At 41.8% G+C, this 15,000-nt stretch overlaps 1 protein-coding gene across 9 annotated transcripts in view; it reads right to left on the bottom strand.

Moving 5' to 3' along the window:
* tnikb (TRAF2 and NCK interacting kinase b) overlaps positions 1-8,645 on the bottom strand; it is a 67,714-nt gene extending 59,069 nt beyond the window's left edge. For all 9 annotated transcript variants that reach the window (XM_078291290.1, XM_078291295.1, XM_078291294.1 and 6 more), the window contains exons 1-2: positions 8,331-8,645; positions 2,542-2,607 (exon numbers count right to left, since the gene is read on the bottom strand). In XM_078291290.1, the coding sequence (XP_078147416.1) occupies positions 2,542-2,607; positions 8,331-8,438 (174 nt within the window). In that variant the 5' untranslated portion in view covers positions 8,439-8,645. The remainder of the gene's footprint in view (positions 1-2,541; positions 2,608-8,330) is intronic.
* Positions 8,646-15,000: the final 6,355 nt, after the last annotated feature.

Below are 15,000 nucleotides of genomic sequence, written 5' to 3'. Positions count from 1 at the left end.
ATCTAGACGTCTTGTGCATCATTTTCTACACATTTCCCTGTAATCCAGCCTGACATGTTTGGTATCTTTAGAAACCTCGGGATCTGGACTAGAATTTAAAATAAAGTTCTGTGGGTTTGAACCAAGCTTAGAGCGACTGTCCCGTAATCGAAAGCTCACAGGTTTGATCCCCGGAGCGACACACCGCACCCCTACCTGCTCTCCAAGTCTCTCTGGGTGACAGCGTCAGCTAAACGCCGACAGCAAATTATAAACTGGTTTTTCACGCTGTAAATCCCTCCAGGATTCACAAGTTTCCTACATAATTCAGATGTTTCCTTTTTTCCACCGCTCGCTCGCCAAGTGTAACTGTAAGAGATTATCAAATCCTGGAGCCAGGAGGCGCGGCAGCAGCCTCAAGGTTAGAGAAACGATTTGAAACCAGCTGGGAGGATGTTGGCAGGGAGGATGAAGGAGGAATATTCAACATTACCTCCATAACTACCATCGCAGCTCCAGCCAGCGAGCCAGTTAATCCACTGAACTGTGGCAGATCCCAGGTAAAGGAACATGTGTAACAGTGAAGCAGGAAAACTGTACTAATATCACAATATTTTACACCGAATACCTTGATAATGTGATGATATTTTGGGGATGAGTATTCCTGCTATCACATTACTGTAACGCAGCCTTTAAAGGATAAGGCCGGTGTTTTTTAATGCATTGCTTACCGTCAACAAATCCTATGAAAATAACAAAATCAACAATGTGTTTGCTCTACTCCCGTTACTTTCTGACTTCCCACGTTCCCGTTTTAAGCCGTCAATCCGGAAGTCATTGGCTCCAATTGTAAGCTAAAAACCTTTAAATTCAGCTCACAAAGACATGGTTTCAATTTTAAAAATCGCTAACTGTTACCATGAAAAGTCAGGCTGTTGTAGTTATTATCAAATCAAATTCAAATGGGAATAAATTCTTCATTACGCCGGGGACTATTTTCTGTGCTACGGAACTACTTTCCTGAGATCGCAAAGTGTTTACAGTCGGCTTATTAAGTTGTTTGATGAAGAAGTCGGCCGGCCCGGTGCATCGCGATGATGAAATATGTTGCCCAGAGCAACGGCATGGCTCTTTGACGGGTTTTTAATCGTTTTATTTTAAATAATGGAGTTCTATGGCTGCTGGGACATGAGGCTGTATTGGGCACCGGCTACATGGACGAGACTTGTTAGCAAAACAAATTCATTGCTGATTTTGTTATTTTCCTAGGATTTGTTGACGGTAAGAAATGCATTAAAAAAACACCAGCCTTATCCTTTAAAACCAGGAAGAAGTAACATTAAAGTTATTTCACAATATTACGATAATCAAAATCCCAGACGATATCTAGTCTCATATCACAATATCGATATTATACGATATATAGCCAAGCCCTAAAACTGAGTCAGTCCTCCCTTGTTAAAAAGAGCTTAAAAAACACTTATTTTATACATGTGCAAGTGAAGTATATCTATCTGTATATCTATTTTAGCAAGTCAATCAATCAATATCTCTAACGTACAGGCGATCCAGTGGTAAGTGTGTTATCATTCTGTGCTGCGACGTCTTAATTTACCCACTGTCCTTTGCAAAAGGAAGATAATTTGTTTTAATTTTGTGCCATCAATCACTTTGTCAAAGGAGGTGTCGCCTTTTTCAAACGGCGGATAGATCGATACAGAACATCAAGTACATGATGAACGTGTCGCGTCTGTCTGTGTATCAGCAGCCGTGTGAGTGTGTGTGTGTGTGTGTGTTAAATGAGGAAGAGAGAGCACACACACACACACACACACACATAATAGACAGCCTCACACTTTGTTTTTACAGTTCATGTGGGTGGCAAAGATGAAAGGCAGCATTTTGTCATTTCTGGGGTCAGAGGAGGATAAGAATGAAGAGTTACAGCTTACTAAGTCAACTACGGAAGCCCATTGAGGACATTTATTCATACATATTCATTTTATTCACGCTGTTTTCCCGTGATAACGAGTTATTTATGTCATTATCCCAAGATAACACATTTTGGCATCTTGAGATAATCAGATATGTTGTTATAATGGGAAAACTATTTTTGTTATCCCAAGATCTCAACATAATTTTGTCATTATCTCGAAATATTCAATTCATTTTAATAATTAACTCCGCTGCGTCACAATTGACGTAACACTAATAGTTAATCCTGCTTCAGCATTTGGGTTTTGAATATGTTTTCCTTTAGGATGTTTGGTCCAAGCAGAAAGTTATTTCATTATCTCCAGAAAACAATGTTTTTTATTCCGAGATAACGAGAAAATTATCTCGAGATCTCGGGAAAAATCTAATAATTTTCTTGAGATAATGACATAGCTAACTCGATATCTCAAGAAATCAAAGACAACTAACTCGTTATCGTGGGGAAAATGGCGTAAATAAATCTGAATTTATGTCCTCAGTGGGCTCCTGTAGTCGACAAACCACATTTTTTTTAAAGAGTGACAGTGATTGCCTTTTGCTTCTGTTTGGCAGCAGGAGAAGTCTTACCTTGTAGACCTGCCCATAGGTGCCATTACCAACCAGTTCCACCAGCTCAAATATACCAGCTGGGTCCTGGAGAGAGAGAGAGGGAGAGAGGGAGAGAGAGAGAGAGAGAGAGAGAGGGAGAATAGGGAGGGATGGAAAAAAAGAAGTTAGTCAAAGCAAGGAAAAATTCTGATGAAACTGGATACAAGATGGATGTCGGTATTCGATGTGGAATTTCACCCCCGCGCGCGCACACACACACACTCTCACACACTCACTCACACACTCTCACACTCACACACACACACACACTGACAGGTTGACTGAGCACTGCATACCTGTGGCATTACCCTGTGAAAGGCCTCTATATCACCACACAGTCTCAGCACACACTCCTGTCAGCAGGTAAGCTCTGTGTTTACCACCGTGTTCGAATCTTTCTGTCCTCACAAAAACATGCCAGGAACATCCTATGTTAGTCACAGTGACATGAAAAATGACTTTTCTCCTTATTAGCTAATTCTCCATATCAAAACATACACCTATTTAACAATAAACAACAAAAAAACTGGCAAAAATAAAGATCGAGATCAAAATCCGATTACTTTTACTACCTGGAAATGGTGTATTCTTAGAGATTATTTCATGCCGTACCAGTAGACATGCATAAAAATTCCAACTGATGTGACACTATCACAGATTTTTGAATAATTCCAGTCTCCAATCACATAAAACCTGCAACTTCAACAAAGTGACACCCCCCAAAACTCTCATTTTCTTAAGACACCATGCATTGTGTCCCAGTGGCTGGAATTTATTTATTCTGAATAATCTGAAATTTGTGACAGCTCAAGATTATTCGCCAAGCACTGAGTCACTTTCCATGTTCCAAGACACTCGACAATCGAAATGCTGTTTCCTTGGGACTTAAATCTTAAATTAATTGATTTTTTAAATTCACAGAACCTGTTTTTCCATTGCAGCAGTACCATTTTGTACCTGTACCTGTGTTGTACCAGCATGATTATCTTACAGTGTCATTGCAATACGGAGCAGGTTTGGTCCTGTTTGTGTAGGAGAGCAGCTTATAGATGCTACTTACTATTATGTATACTATGAATTTAGGTTATAAAGATTAATGCCAGCCCCAAAAAGTGAGTAAACTGTTTTCCTGCAAATAAATAGATGTGTAAGTTGAGTTTCAGTGGGTTTACCCTCCACTACATCCCTGGATATATCGTTAAAAATCCTGTGTTTCCTTTTGACAGAAAACAGGTTAAAAGAAGAAGAAGTGAGCTGGCGACTGGAAGGATACTGGTTCGAATTAGAGACCAGCTGGGAAAATCTGGAGCGGAAGAAGTGAATCAGTCGTGGTCTCCCCAAACCTCCGTCCACGCTGAGCAGTTCTCCGACTTGCTGTAACACCCAAAGACACCGTTCTCATCACTTAGGCTTCACTTTACTGTAAGTTGAACTGATTTCTTGACCCTGCAAACATTAGCAGCCCTAGGATTCAGAATCAAGTCTCTGTCTCCTAATGGGGGGAAATCCCTGATCTGGAGCAACACCAAAAACCGCAGCGCCATCCACAGCTGCTTCACCAAACACTGAGATTACGACATTCGAGACAAACCTGGTTTGCGGCTCCCATCAAACATTTGTCATTGTGTCACCTGTCAGCGGTGATGTCATCGTGACATGCAGTCCACAGTGGGGAGTTGTGGGAAATAACAAACTTCCGCTGTTGCGTAAACCTGAAAGTTTTATTGGTGGAGTTTCTTTATGACATGCAGACAAAGGTGCGTCGATCTTTAGCGTTATGGATTTTCCCATTCAGAACGGATAGAGTGCACGGTCTCTATATATAACATTGTCTCTCCTCACCACTATCTCTGAGGCGCCCTTGGGCAAGGCACTTAACCCTCCTTGGAGAAATGCTTCTAACTGAATGAGTGTTAGTAGCACACTTCCTCAGCAAACCTAGAAAACAGAGATAGATGGAGTCTATCCTTAGTATGACACCGACTGTGACCGAGGAAAACCCCATACAGGAGAACTATGGACGTATGTAGGCCAGCAGGCGTATTCACACACACACACACACACACACACACACACCCCTCCATACACAGAGAGCACGTGGGAGATAATCTTTCTGTGATTAAAATACAATAACCCTCCAAAAGCATAGATCTTGATCTTTAAGCATACCTGTGTGTGTGTGTGTGTGTGTGTGTGTGTGTGTGTGTGTGTGTGTGTGTGACAGTGAGCCTACAGTATATGAGACAGTTGGGAATATTACAGTCGAGGACTGAAAGCCTCCTGAAGGGGATTATCTTAAAAAGCAGCGTTCCTTTTCACTCAAGGTCAAACAGAAGCATATCTAATCCTGGAACACTGAGCCAGAGACCCGCTCACACACACACACACACACTCACACACACACACACACTCACACACACACATATACATGCCTGTAACCACACTCACATACGAGCAAATAAGCACTAACGCACCGTGAACACCACACAAAAACACACTGACGCTGCGCACGTCTGTAAAAACATTCACACACAACATGAGAGAGAACACACACACACATTGTCCACACACACATTCATGCAGATACCCATACACACACACACACACACACACACAATCATGATTATTGTTTTTGCTTGCAGTGTACAGTGAGTAAATCAGAAACCTCTACATCAACAAGAACTCTGTTAGCTTAGCTGCTGTAGCGCGTTAGCTAAGTAGTCTGTTAGCGACCAACTAAAGAGAGATTTGTTACAGAAATGGAAGAATAAAGTGAAGATAACAAAATGATCTGGTTTTGACTGCATTAAAGGATAAGTTCTGTGATTTTGGACCTATATATAATGAGTTCTTCCATACTTCTTGGACCCAGAGTAACTAACCATAACAATGAGTCCAAACTGTTTGTCAGAATATCTAAAAAAAACAAAAACATTTGTGTCTCCACAGGGAGTTGAGAGGAAACACGACTCAGTTCCTCCGTTACACAACTTTCACTAATCAGGAAATCACAGAACTATTTTTCTCTGCCGCAGCACAGACCGCTGTGGGGTGAAAGCCGGTTCCTGGCGGAGTGATCTGGTTCTGGACGGTCGGGTCAGATTGTAAACAGTAGAGTTCAGCCGGTCTAGAGATCATTTTCACAGACTGACTTTTTGGAGATATTATATAACAGTTTGGACTCGTTGTTTCAACTGACAGCTGACTGGAGACAAAACTGTCTGTGGGTCCAAGACCTACAGGGATGGAGGAGGCACAGAATTTGAATGGACACAACAGTCCTACTGGTCGTCATGGTAATGTGGCTAGCTCAGCATAAAATAGCGATTATGAAATTTTAAGTTAGTTGCTATGGTGATGACACAAGTCTGGACATTAAGGCTGTAAAGTCTGTCTGTCTTGCTTGAGAACTGAGCAGATGAGTCTGTTAGCAAACTCAACTGAAAGCTAACGTTAGCGACGAGGCTAACGTTAGCTTTATCACAGACTGTGCTTCTCTCTCTAGCTCTTCTAGTCAACATTAGCATGTTAGCAGTCCATGGCAGCGAGGAGACAGAGAAGCTGCTTTGGTTCTTGCTGTAAAACCTCTCAGCTCAGTGACTTGCTGTCGGTTAATACAGAAGCTACAGAAGCTAGCCCAACGGTACACATCAAAATGGCCGCCGCTCCGACCATCGAGGAATGTTGATTTGAATGAGAGTGACCGTTCTATCCGTTCAAGTTCTATGATAACAGACACATTATAGGTCCAAAATCACCATACCAGTGAACCAGGTTAATGTTAGCTTCATGTTGCTAAAAAACAACAAGCAGCAAAGGGAAGACTAGCTTTGCTTTGAAGTGAGGAGGTGAATAAAGAAGGTGAAGAGGAGTCAGTAAGGACGGGGGGGGGGGGGGGGGGGATTAGAGGAGAGGTAAGGCGATGGACACACAGGAAATATCTGTGTGTTGCGACGAGCTTTTTTGCGTCACGCTGAAATGTTTCCCCCCAGCACTCTCTGCTCGGTCCTGGGTGACCTAATTTCCAGTAGTCATACCACAGAGGGAGAGCAAGGAAGAGAGAGAGAGAGAGAGAGAGAGGGAGAGAGAGAGAGAGAGTCTGCATCTGTGTGCGACAAGGAATCGTTGGATAGGGACAAAAAATTGCAATAAAATGTGTGTGAGTGTATATGGGGATGGAGGAATAAAAGTTTCTATAGGGATGTGATGATGCATTGTCAAGTGTGTGTGTGTGTGTGTGTGCGTGTGTGTGTGTGTGTGAGAGAGAGAGAGAGCGTTGAAATGAGGGAAGGTGAGTCGGATTCGCCAGTCTTCCACAGGGGGTAGAGGTGTGTATTTCTGTTCTTTCACACACACACACACACACACACACACACACACACACATCCTCACTCACAAAAACACACACACAGTTGCATCTCTCTTGGTTTCTCTCTCTCAAACAAAGACACAGCCTCAGTTTTACAAGAACACATCTCTTTCTCTCCCTCAGTCTCTCTCTCTCTCTCTCTCTCCAACACACACAGACACTGACACATACTGACACATGCTGACCCACACACACACACACTGATACACACACTGACACGCACACACACCCCAGGTCGATCATGTCCAGACTTGATTGTTGCTCTGCAGGTACAATCATGTTGCGTAAGCAGCAGGGAAAATGAGCGCTATGCAGCCGCTTGCATCTCCTCAGCAGCATACACACACACACACACACACACACACACACACACACACACACACACAGTCACAGTCACATAATGACACTAAGTTGATATTTATTAAGGCATGGAAGTGAGCACAGCCAAATGAAATTAATGAGGCTACAATTTGTATATTTCTGTATACATGCTATATTATCTGTCTGACACACACACACACACACACACGCGCACACACATACACACATGCACACACACATTCCGACAGTGTCTGAGACTGTCGTTCGTTACACCTCCTATCCTCGTGGATGCGCGCACACACACACAACACACACACACACACACACACACACACAAACAGCCACTGCGATGCAATGCTGCTGTCGCCACAACATCACGAAATGGCGGAACCCGCTCCTGTTGCGGTTATCATATTATTCACGGTGTGTGTGCGCGCGCGTGTGCATGTGCGTGCGTGCGTCCGTCCTGTGAATGTGCCAGGCAGCGACAGCCAGCTTAACATCTGCCCCAAATAGGCTAGTACAGACAGACAGAGCGGCCTGTATATATTTATGCTGTCTAACACACGCACGCATGCACGCACGCACCCGCACGCGCACAGAAGCCCAGGGCCTCATTACATCACGTTCCAATTGTTAAGAAAAAAAAAAGGAGTGGAAGAGGAGGATGAAACGATCCGTCCATCCTCCAGCATCCGCATGATCCCACACTCAATTATCCGACCTGATTTCCTCAATCACTGAACGACTATTAACCCCCCCACCCCCCCACCACCCCCCTACACACACACACACACACACACGCAAGCAAGCACACACACGCACGCACAGACGCACGCTACCGGGCGGGGGTGGCAGCAAACGGGAGGCGCAGGGAGACGCGCGTCCCTTAACGGTGTAAGGACAGGGACAGAGGAGGGGGGGGGGGGGGGGGCAGGTGCTCAACAGCCCCCCTATTTCAACACATGCACATGCACGCACACATAGACACAGACACCTCGCACACACGCACGCACACACACACACACACACACACACACACACACACACACACACACACACACACACACAGATTTACCCGTAGTGCAGACAGGTCTATCTCGTCCAGACTCCGGGCCGGGGAGTCGCTCGCCATGGTTCTCTCGGTAAACACGGGACTCAAAATGGAAGCTTCCTCAACGACCATCGACCGAGAGGTGGAGAGAGGAGGAGGGGGGAAAAAACACACACTCCTTTTAAAATAAATAAATCCCCCACCCCCCCGCCCGGCAGCCTACAATCCTGTGCAAACGATGCGTTCGCGATCGCCAAAACCCCTCCCGGAGGTTTGCAGCGCGCGCGGGGAGCCGATGTGCGGTGCGGTGCGGTGCGGCGCGGAGCTCCAGGTGCTACATGCTGCTCAGGACGGTGGATACGGTGCTACAGATCCCCCCTACCCCCCACCCCCCAATCCGGACGGGCAGAGGACGGAAAACACACAAACACACACACGCACGCACACACACAGACACAAACACACACACCGACGGCGAGAGCGCACGCACAGCAGCCGAGGCGCACTCGCAGAGACGCGCACACGCAAAGAGGAGAGAGAGGAGAGGAGAGAGAGGAGAGAGAGGAGAGGAGAGCGCACACCGTCCGTCAGTCGAGGCGGAACTACGCGCTTCCCGGGAGTGGCCTCCAGGCTGCACGACAGACTGAGACGCCCACAATGTCACACACCTCTCCTGCGCGCGTGTGTGTGTGTGTGTGTGTGTGTGTGAGAGAGAGAGAGAGAGAGAGAGAGAGAGAGAAGGTGTCTGTGTGTGTATCTACACGTGTATGTGCTTGTACCTGCATGTTTACAGGCATGTAGCCTATGTGTGTGTGTGCACGCATTTCTGCAGTGCTTGTGCATGTGCCTGTATTTTTGTGGTGCTCGTGCATGTGCGTGTGATGCATTTGTGTGTGTGTGTGTGTTTATATGCGTGTGTGCTTGTGCATGTGCTTGTGTGTGCATATGCTTGTCTGTGTGTGTGTGTGTGTGTGTGTGTGTGTGTGTGTGTGTGGTGCACACAGGTGTAGGCCACACCTGTCATGTTAACATTATTTCAAAATTTTGGGGACAGAGGTTTGAACTTTGACCCTGTGTGGCTGCTGCTGTGTAGAAGTGTCCAATCCAGTCAAATTCAAGTCAAAGTTCGCCACAGAGCGATTCACCAGTAACAAAGGAGAAGAAGCAACAGATAATGAAATAAAAATAAATAGATAACAATCAATCAATTACAAATTCCAAGATGTAGATTACTTCTTCATATTTGAGGTATAATCTGAGGTACAGATAAGAAAAACATGAACATTTACAAAGGTGATCTAAAAACGTAGATCACCTGACACTATTTAAAAGGAAACTATTGCTTTCTCTTCTAAAGGATGCCCATAAGTAGCCTAATCTTCTAAAAAAAAACATTTTCATTTTTTTGTAATCAGAATACATTAATTTTTAGGTAACATAGCAGAACTGTGAAACACGTGTTTGGCAGGAAAACAACAGACTTCAGATGTGAGACTAACTGTCACCTGACAGAGTTGGATGAGTGTGAGAAAATACAGAAACATCCTGCTGCCTTCAGAAAGCATTCAAACACCTTGACTTTTTCTGCATGTTGTGGTGTTGCAGCATTAAATTAGCATTTTCCGTCACTGATCTATACACAGCAACCCATAATGTCAGTGTGGATTGTTTTATTCACTATTTTTTTTCTAAATTAGTTACAATTGAAAAGTTGAAAAGTCAATATGTGGCGCTTTGCAGTGACAAATTAAGGGGCGTCCAGATTCATTTGAATGTCCTTGAGATGTCTGTACAGCTTATAGCCAAATCAAGTGACTGGACATGATTTAGAACAAAACACATAAAGTCCCACATGTGTCAGAGCAGAAACTCCATATTTCATTTTCAATAAATCTGCAAAACCTTCTAGAAACATATTTTCGCTTGTCAATTTTGAATTCCACCACAAAATTTCGAAACTGGTCAAAATGGGTTGAAAACTTTCTGAAGAACAGCCAGAATAAAGACAACGGCAACATGAAGCGTGTTAATGAGGTGTTGAGTCTCAGAACAGCTTCAACACACCTCGGAGCGTCCGGGACTGTTGGAGGGGAGGCGACACCTTTCCTCTCCTGCACCGCACATCTGATCGTTTGGTGTTTTGGATGGTGATGATGCTCCAGAAACTCCCAGAAACCCTCAGCTGGGTGGAGAGGCGGTGACTGAGATGGACATGGGATCTGGTTTACATCGCTTTCACACTCATCGAACAGTTTAGTGACAGTGGACAGAGGTATTGTCATCCTGGAAGATTTCATTCCCCATCAGGATATGACTAAAAAAGTCCTGGTATGAAAATGGACATAAAATAAGGCTTCTCTGGTGGGTCGATTTCAAATAGGCTTTCAGGCTCAAAAAGATATCTGTATTGATTTATTTTACATGTTTCAAATAAAAAATAAACAGCTTGGCAAGCTCATAAGAACAGATACTACAGATACTGGATACTGTACTGTCTTTTCAGTTTGCCAAGCTGTATATTTTTTATTTGAAACAATAAATCAATCTTTTTGAGAGTGCGGATTCCCCTTTTTTTTTGGTTCTTGAATTATTCCCATCAGGATAGAAAATGCTTCTCCACCTTCAGCATCTGCTTTCAATATCATTTATATCCCTCCTTTACTCAAGGGTTTCTGTTTTTGGCAGTTTCCTCTATTTTACTATTATTTATTATCATTTGCTTGACTTATTTTCAAGATTGGATCAAATCTACAAGGGGGTATTTGTGAAGGATTTCGTTCCACAAAGCTACAGTATCCATTTTGGACAAAAAGGTTGCTATCTGACGTTTATCTATAAATATTTCAAAAGCAGATGATGCTATCCTCAGACACACAGCTTTTTTTTGTAAACAAAGGTCTTCAGATGATTCATCAACTTAAACAGTAACAGAGAATCTCCTTTACTTTCCTGCCAGCAGTCAGAAGGCATCAGTTCCAATACATTAATCTCATATAGGCCACCTTCTTTACTGTCAGTCCATGAAGTATATTGATTAATTTATTGACATGTCATGCAGTCCTGACATGTCATTACACATGTATAACACATGTATAGAGTCAGATTATCTCCATACATCACACTGTAACTGTGCATAACATAAAGGTGCTCCTAAACAAACTGAAATCATATAAAGCAGTGGTTCTCAATGTGGGGTCCGGGGACCACCAGGGGTCCTTGAGGGGGTTCCAGGGGGTCCCCAGCAAACTGATGAATTGAACTTCACCATTATTTCATTTACAAGAAGTGAACACAATTAGAAAACGTAGAAGATCATAGTTTCTCTGTCATCTCTCTACCTACAATACAGAGAGTCGTGGGACTCTGGACAAAATCATATCTGACAATAAAAATATTCTCAGATTTGAGTCTGAGAGACAAAATCTCATCAGATGGGGGTCTGTGGCTCTAATGTGGACTAAATTAGGGTCCTTCATATGAAAAAGGTTGAGAATCAGCGATATAAAGAATGAATGTTCACAGTTTTACAAATACGGTGAATCCTAGTAGAATATCATTTTTTTCCAAAGCGTATCAAAGATCTGAAATCATTCATTCTTGCATGATCATTTAACCAAAAGCAACGGTCAGAAATGGAAATCATTTTACTATAATAATAACTTAATAATAATAACTTTATTTACATGGCACTTTTCTTAACAATTGTTACAAAGTGCTTAGTAAAATGGATCATGTAAAGAGTAAAACAATAAAATATAAACTAAATAATATAAAAACGACATAATATATGACACAAGCACTCGCATATGAACACAATAAACATGAGTACATAAAGAGACGATAATAAAACAGAATCAAATATAAATAAAATAAAAGAATAAAAGTTAGTTAAAAGCAAGTTTAAAAATATATATATATATAAAGCAAAACCTCATCAAACAGAACTTGAATTGCCTGAATATAATACAGACATAAAGAAGGTGGAATGATTTTGTGATTTTGTGGTAGGATTTAGATTTTTTTTTTTTTAAATCTGTTTTTCAAATCTTATTTTGTACCTCTCTGTGTGAAGCTAAATGTTTTGTCCTGTTTTCACCTGAAGAACACAAATGTCCAGCAGCTTTGGTTTACATAGCAATGGACTGAAGCTTGAATGGCTGAATGAATGAATGACTGAATGAATGAATGAATGGATCATGACTGTGTCTGAGGTCCTGTCTGTCTGTCTGTCCTTGTGCTGTGTGAGTCACTTGGTCTTCTCTCTTGTTGTTGGGCTGTGATCATCTCTTGATACCAAACAGCACACATTCCTAGTGAATGTGAAGCAATTAAGGCAGAAAATCAGCTCGCTTTCTGTGGCTGAAAACAACCTGATTGAACGGATTCGGTGGATCATTTTGGATAGCTGAGGTATAGTCATATCATTTTATGAAAACCAAAAATCATTACCTGGAGTTCATCATTCATTATCTCTAAATTACGGAGGATTCAGTCGGTAAAAGTTGTTTTTATTTTGTCAGCAAAGGACTCCAGTTCCCTCCTGTCCTTTAAAAAGTCCCATCAACTGTTTTCATTTCGTACAATCAGTCACTTTATAAACGTAGGTGTCTCCTTTTCAAATAGTGGATCTGAACATTTGGTACAAAACTCTTTGATCATATCTTCATGGACACAGGAGCAGAGCATTTGCATAATTACATAGCATTATTGGCATTTACATAATTACAGAGGGTCACACAGGGGTGTGGGCCACTTTTTCCACAAGATGGGAATCTCATTGTGGATTCAAACACTTCATAAATTCACATGCCGCCTCCTCTAATATATATATATATATATCACTGAGGAAATCGCCCTTCCAGCACACAAAGGAAGAGATTATTGAGTAAAAAAAAAATAAAAAAATGCTTAATGCTGTGGAGGTTTGTTTTCACACTGGCGCCATCCGATGGGAATAGATGGGAACTGCAGGAGGAGGGAGAAAGTGGGACAGAGAGAGAGAGAGAGAGAGAGAGAGAGAGACAGAGAGAGAGAGAGAGTGGTATTGTGTAACCTAAGTAGAGGTATTATGAGGACAAAGCTATTTTCATATGCCATCAGTGACAGTTTTTCATTTCGCTGACATTATGATGAGACTTGTGGGCAGAGTGACGGAGAGCAGAGAGCAGTGATTACAGATTATAAAGCTGCAGTCGGAGGCATTAGAGGGACACACAGATAAAACTGTAAAGTGAAGAACATGCAGCACTGTTGTCGTCTCTTGTTCTGCTCTGCTGCTGGGCTTCATTTGTTTTGTTTTTTGGGGGAGTCGTTTGTGGATTTTCCTCGGTTGGCCTTTATGAGCTGTGAGCATTAATGGAATCAGCAGTGCAGGACTTAACTTTCATTATAGCTCGTTTGTTTTGTTCCTCCTATTTCACACTGCTTTGTACAGAAAACTGTTATTATTACTGAGGTTTAGTTTGATTTGCACACACAAATAAAAACTGTAGAAAGAGAGAGGGAATGCAGTCTGTGCTTATTAAATATTTTATTATTATTATTACACTATAGGGAACAATGTGCTGATGCTGATACAGAACTTTATCTTAAGTGATGCTGTTTTGTCACATATTTCCTAAAAAGCATTAGTCACTAAAACACACACACTACTATTTATTTTTTAGTCACTAGTCATAATTGTAATTTTACTGGTTGCTATATAGATAGAATAGATACTCGTTCTAATTTAATAGACTTTAATAGACTATAATGACAAAAAAATAAGCACTAGTGCAAAATTGTTACTGGAGTCTTTTATGGAGTACTAAAAAATTAAATTCATCATTAGCTATAAAATAAGTACTGGTACTTATGAAATTGTTATTAGTAAAAAAGAGAAAAGTGACCAGTAAAAACCAAATGAGTCACTACCCATTAAATTAGAACTAATATCTATTATATAGCAACCAGTACAATTACAATAGCGACTATAGCTGGCAGGTACTTAATGGCAGGGACTAATTTATATATATTGAATCTGAGTTACGACTAGGCATAATCTCAATGGAGATATGTGGAATTCACATTTCAGATAGTCAAAACTGAATTATAGATATCTTTAATTATATTAAAGATATTATATTATTATTATAGATAACTTAATGGCAAAAATAACTTCAATCTTACTAGTCAAAATGTAATTAGGGATATCTTAAATTAGCATGTGTGTGGGGTGTTAAGCGTAGAAATCAAATCAATCAGTGATGTCACAGCAGGTGTTTTGCACCTGCTGTGACATCACTGATTAAAGGAGAAAAACCTCTGAAAATGGAAACTTCCCTCCCAGAAGAAAACTTGTTGTCATGAGATGGGAACTGAACCTGGGTCATCGGAGTTGAAGGTAAATGTATTCGCCCTAACCCTAAACCTAACTTAACCCTAACCCTAACGTGCTGATAATTCCCATAATGCACAGCTAGACATGGTTAACTGGTTGCTACGGCAACTCTTGTAGCAAGGTAGCTAGTTTGCTCTCTTTCTTGTTGTATCCTGTTTTTTATTCGTATGTACGTTGATGACTGTGGAGAAAACTTTACATTCAGTACAGATGCATTAATAACCATTTTATATAAAATGTGACACTAGAGTGCAAAGTGCTGATGATCCCAGATGTAGATTATTAAGTCTAAAAGGGTAAAAATACTGAAAACTG

This window comes from Centroberyx gerrardi, chromosome 22 (assembly GCF_048128805.1).
Source record: "Centroberyx gerrardi isolate f3 chromosome 22, fCenGer3.hap1.cur.20231027, whole genome shotgun sequence".
Taxonomy (NCBI): Eukaryota; Metazoa; Chordata; class Actinopteri; order Beryciformes; family Berycidae; genus Centroberyx; species Centroberyx gerrardi.
The sequence above is the reverse complement of the archived record's forward strand: the minus strand, read 5'-3'. Positions and strand labels throughout refer to the sequence as shown.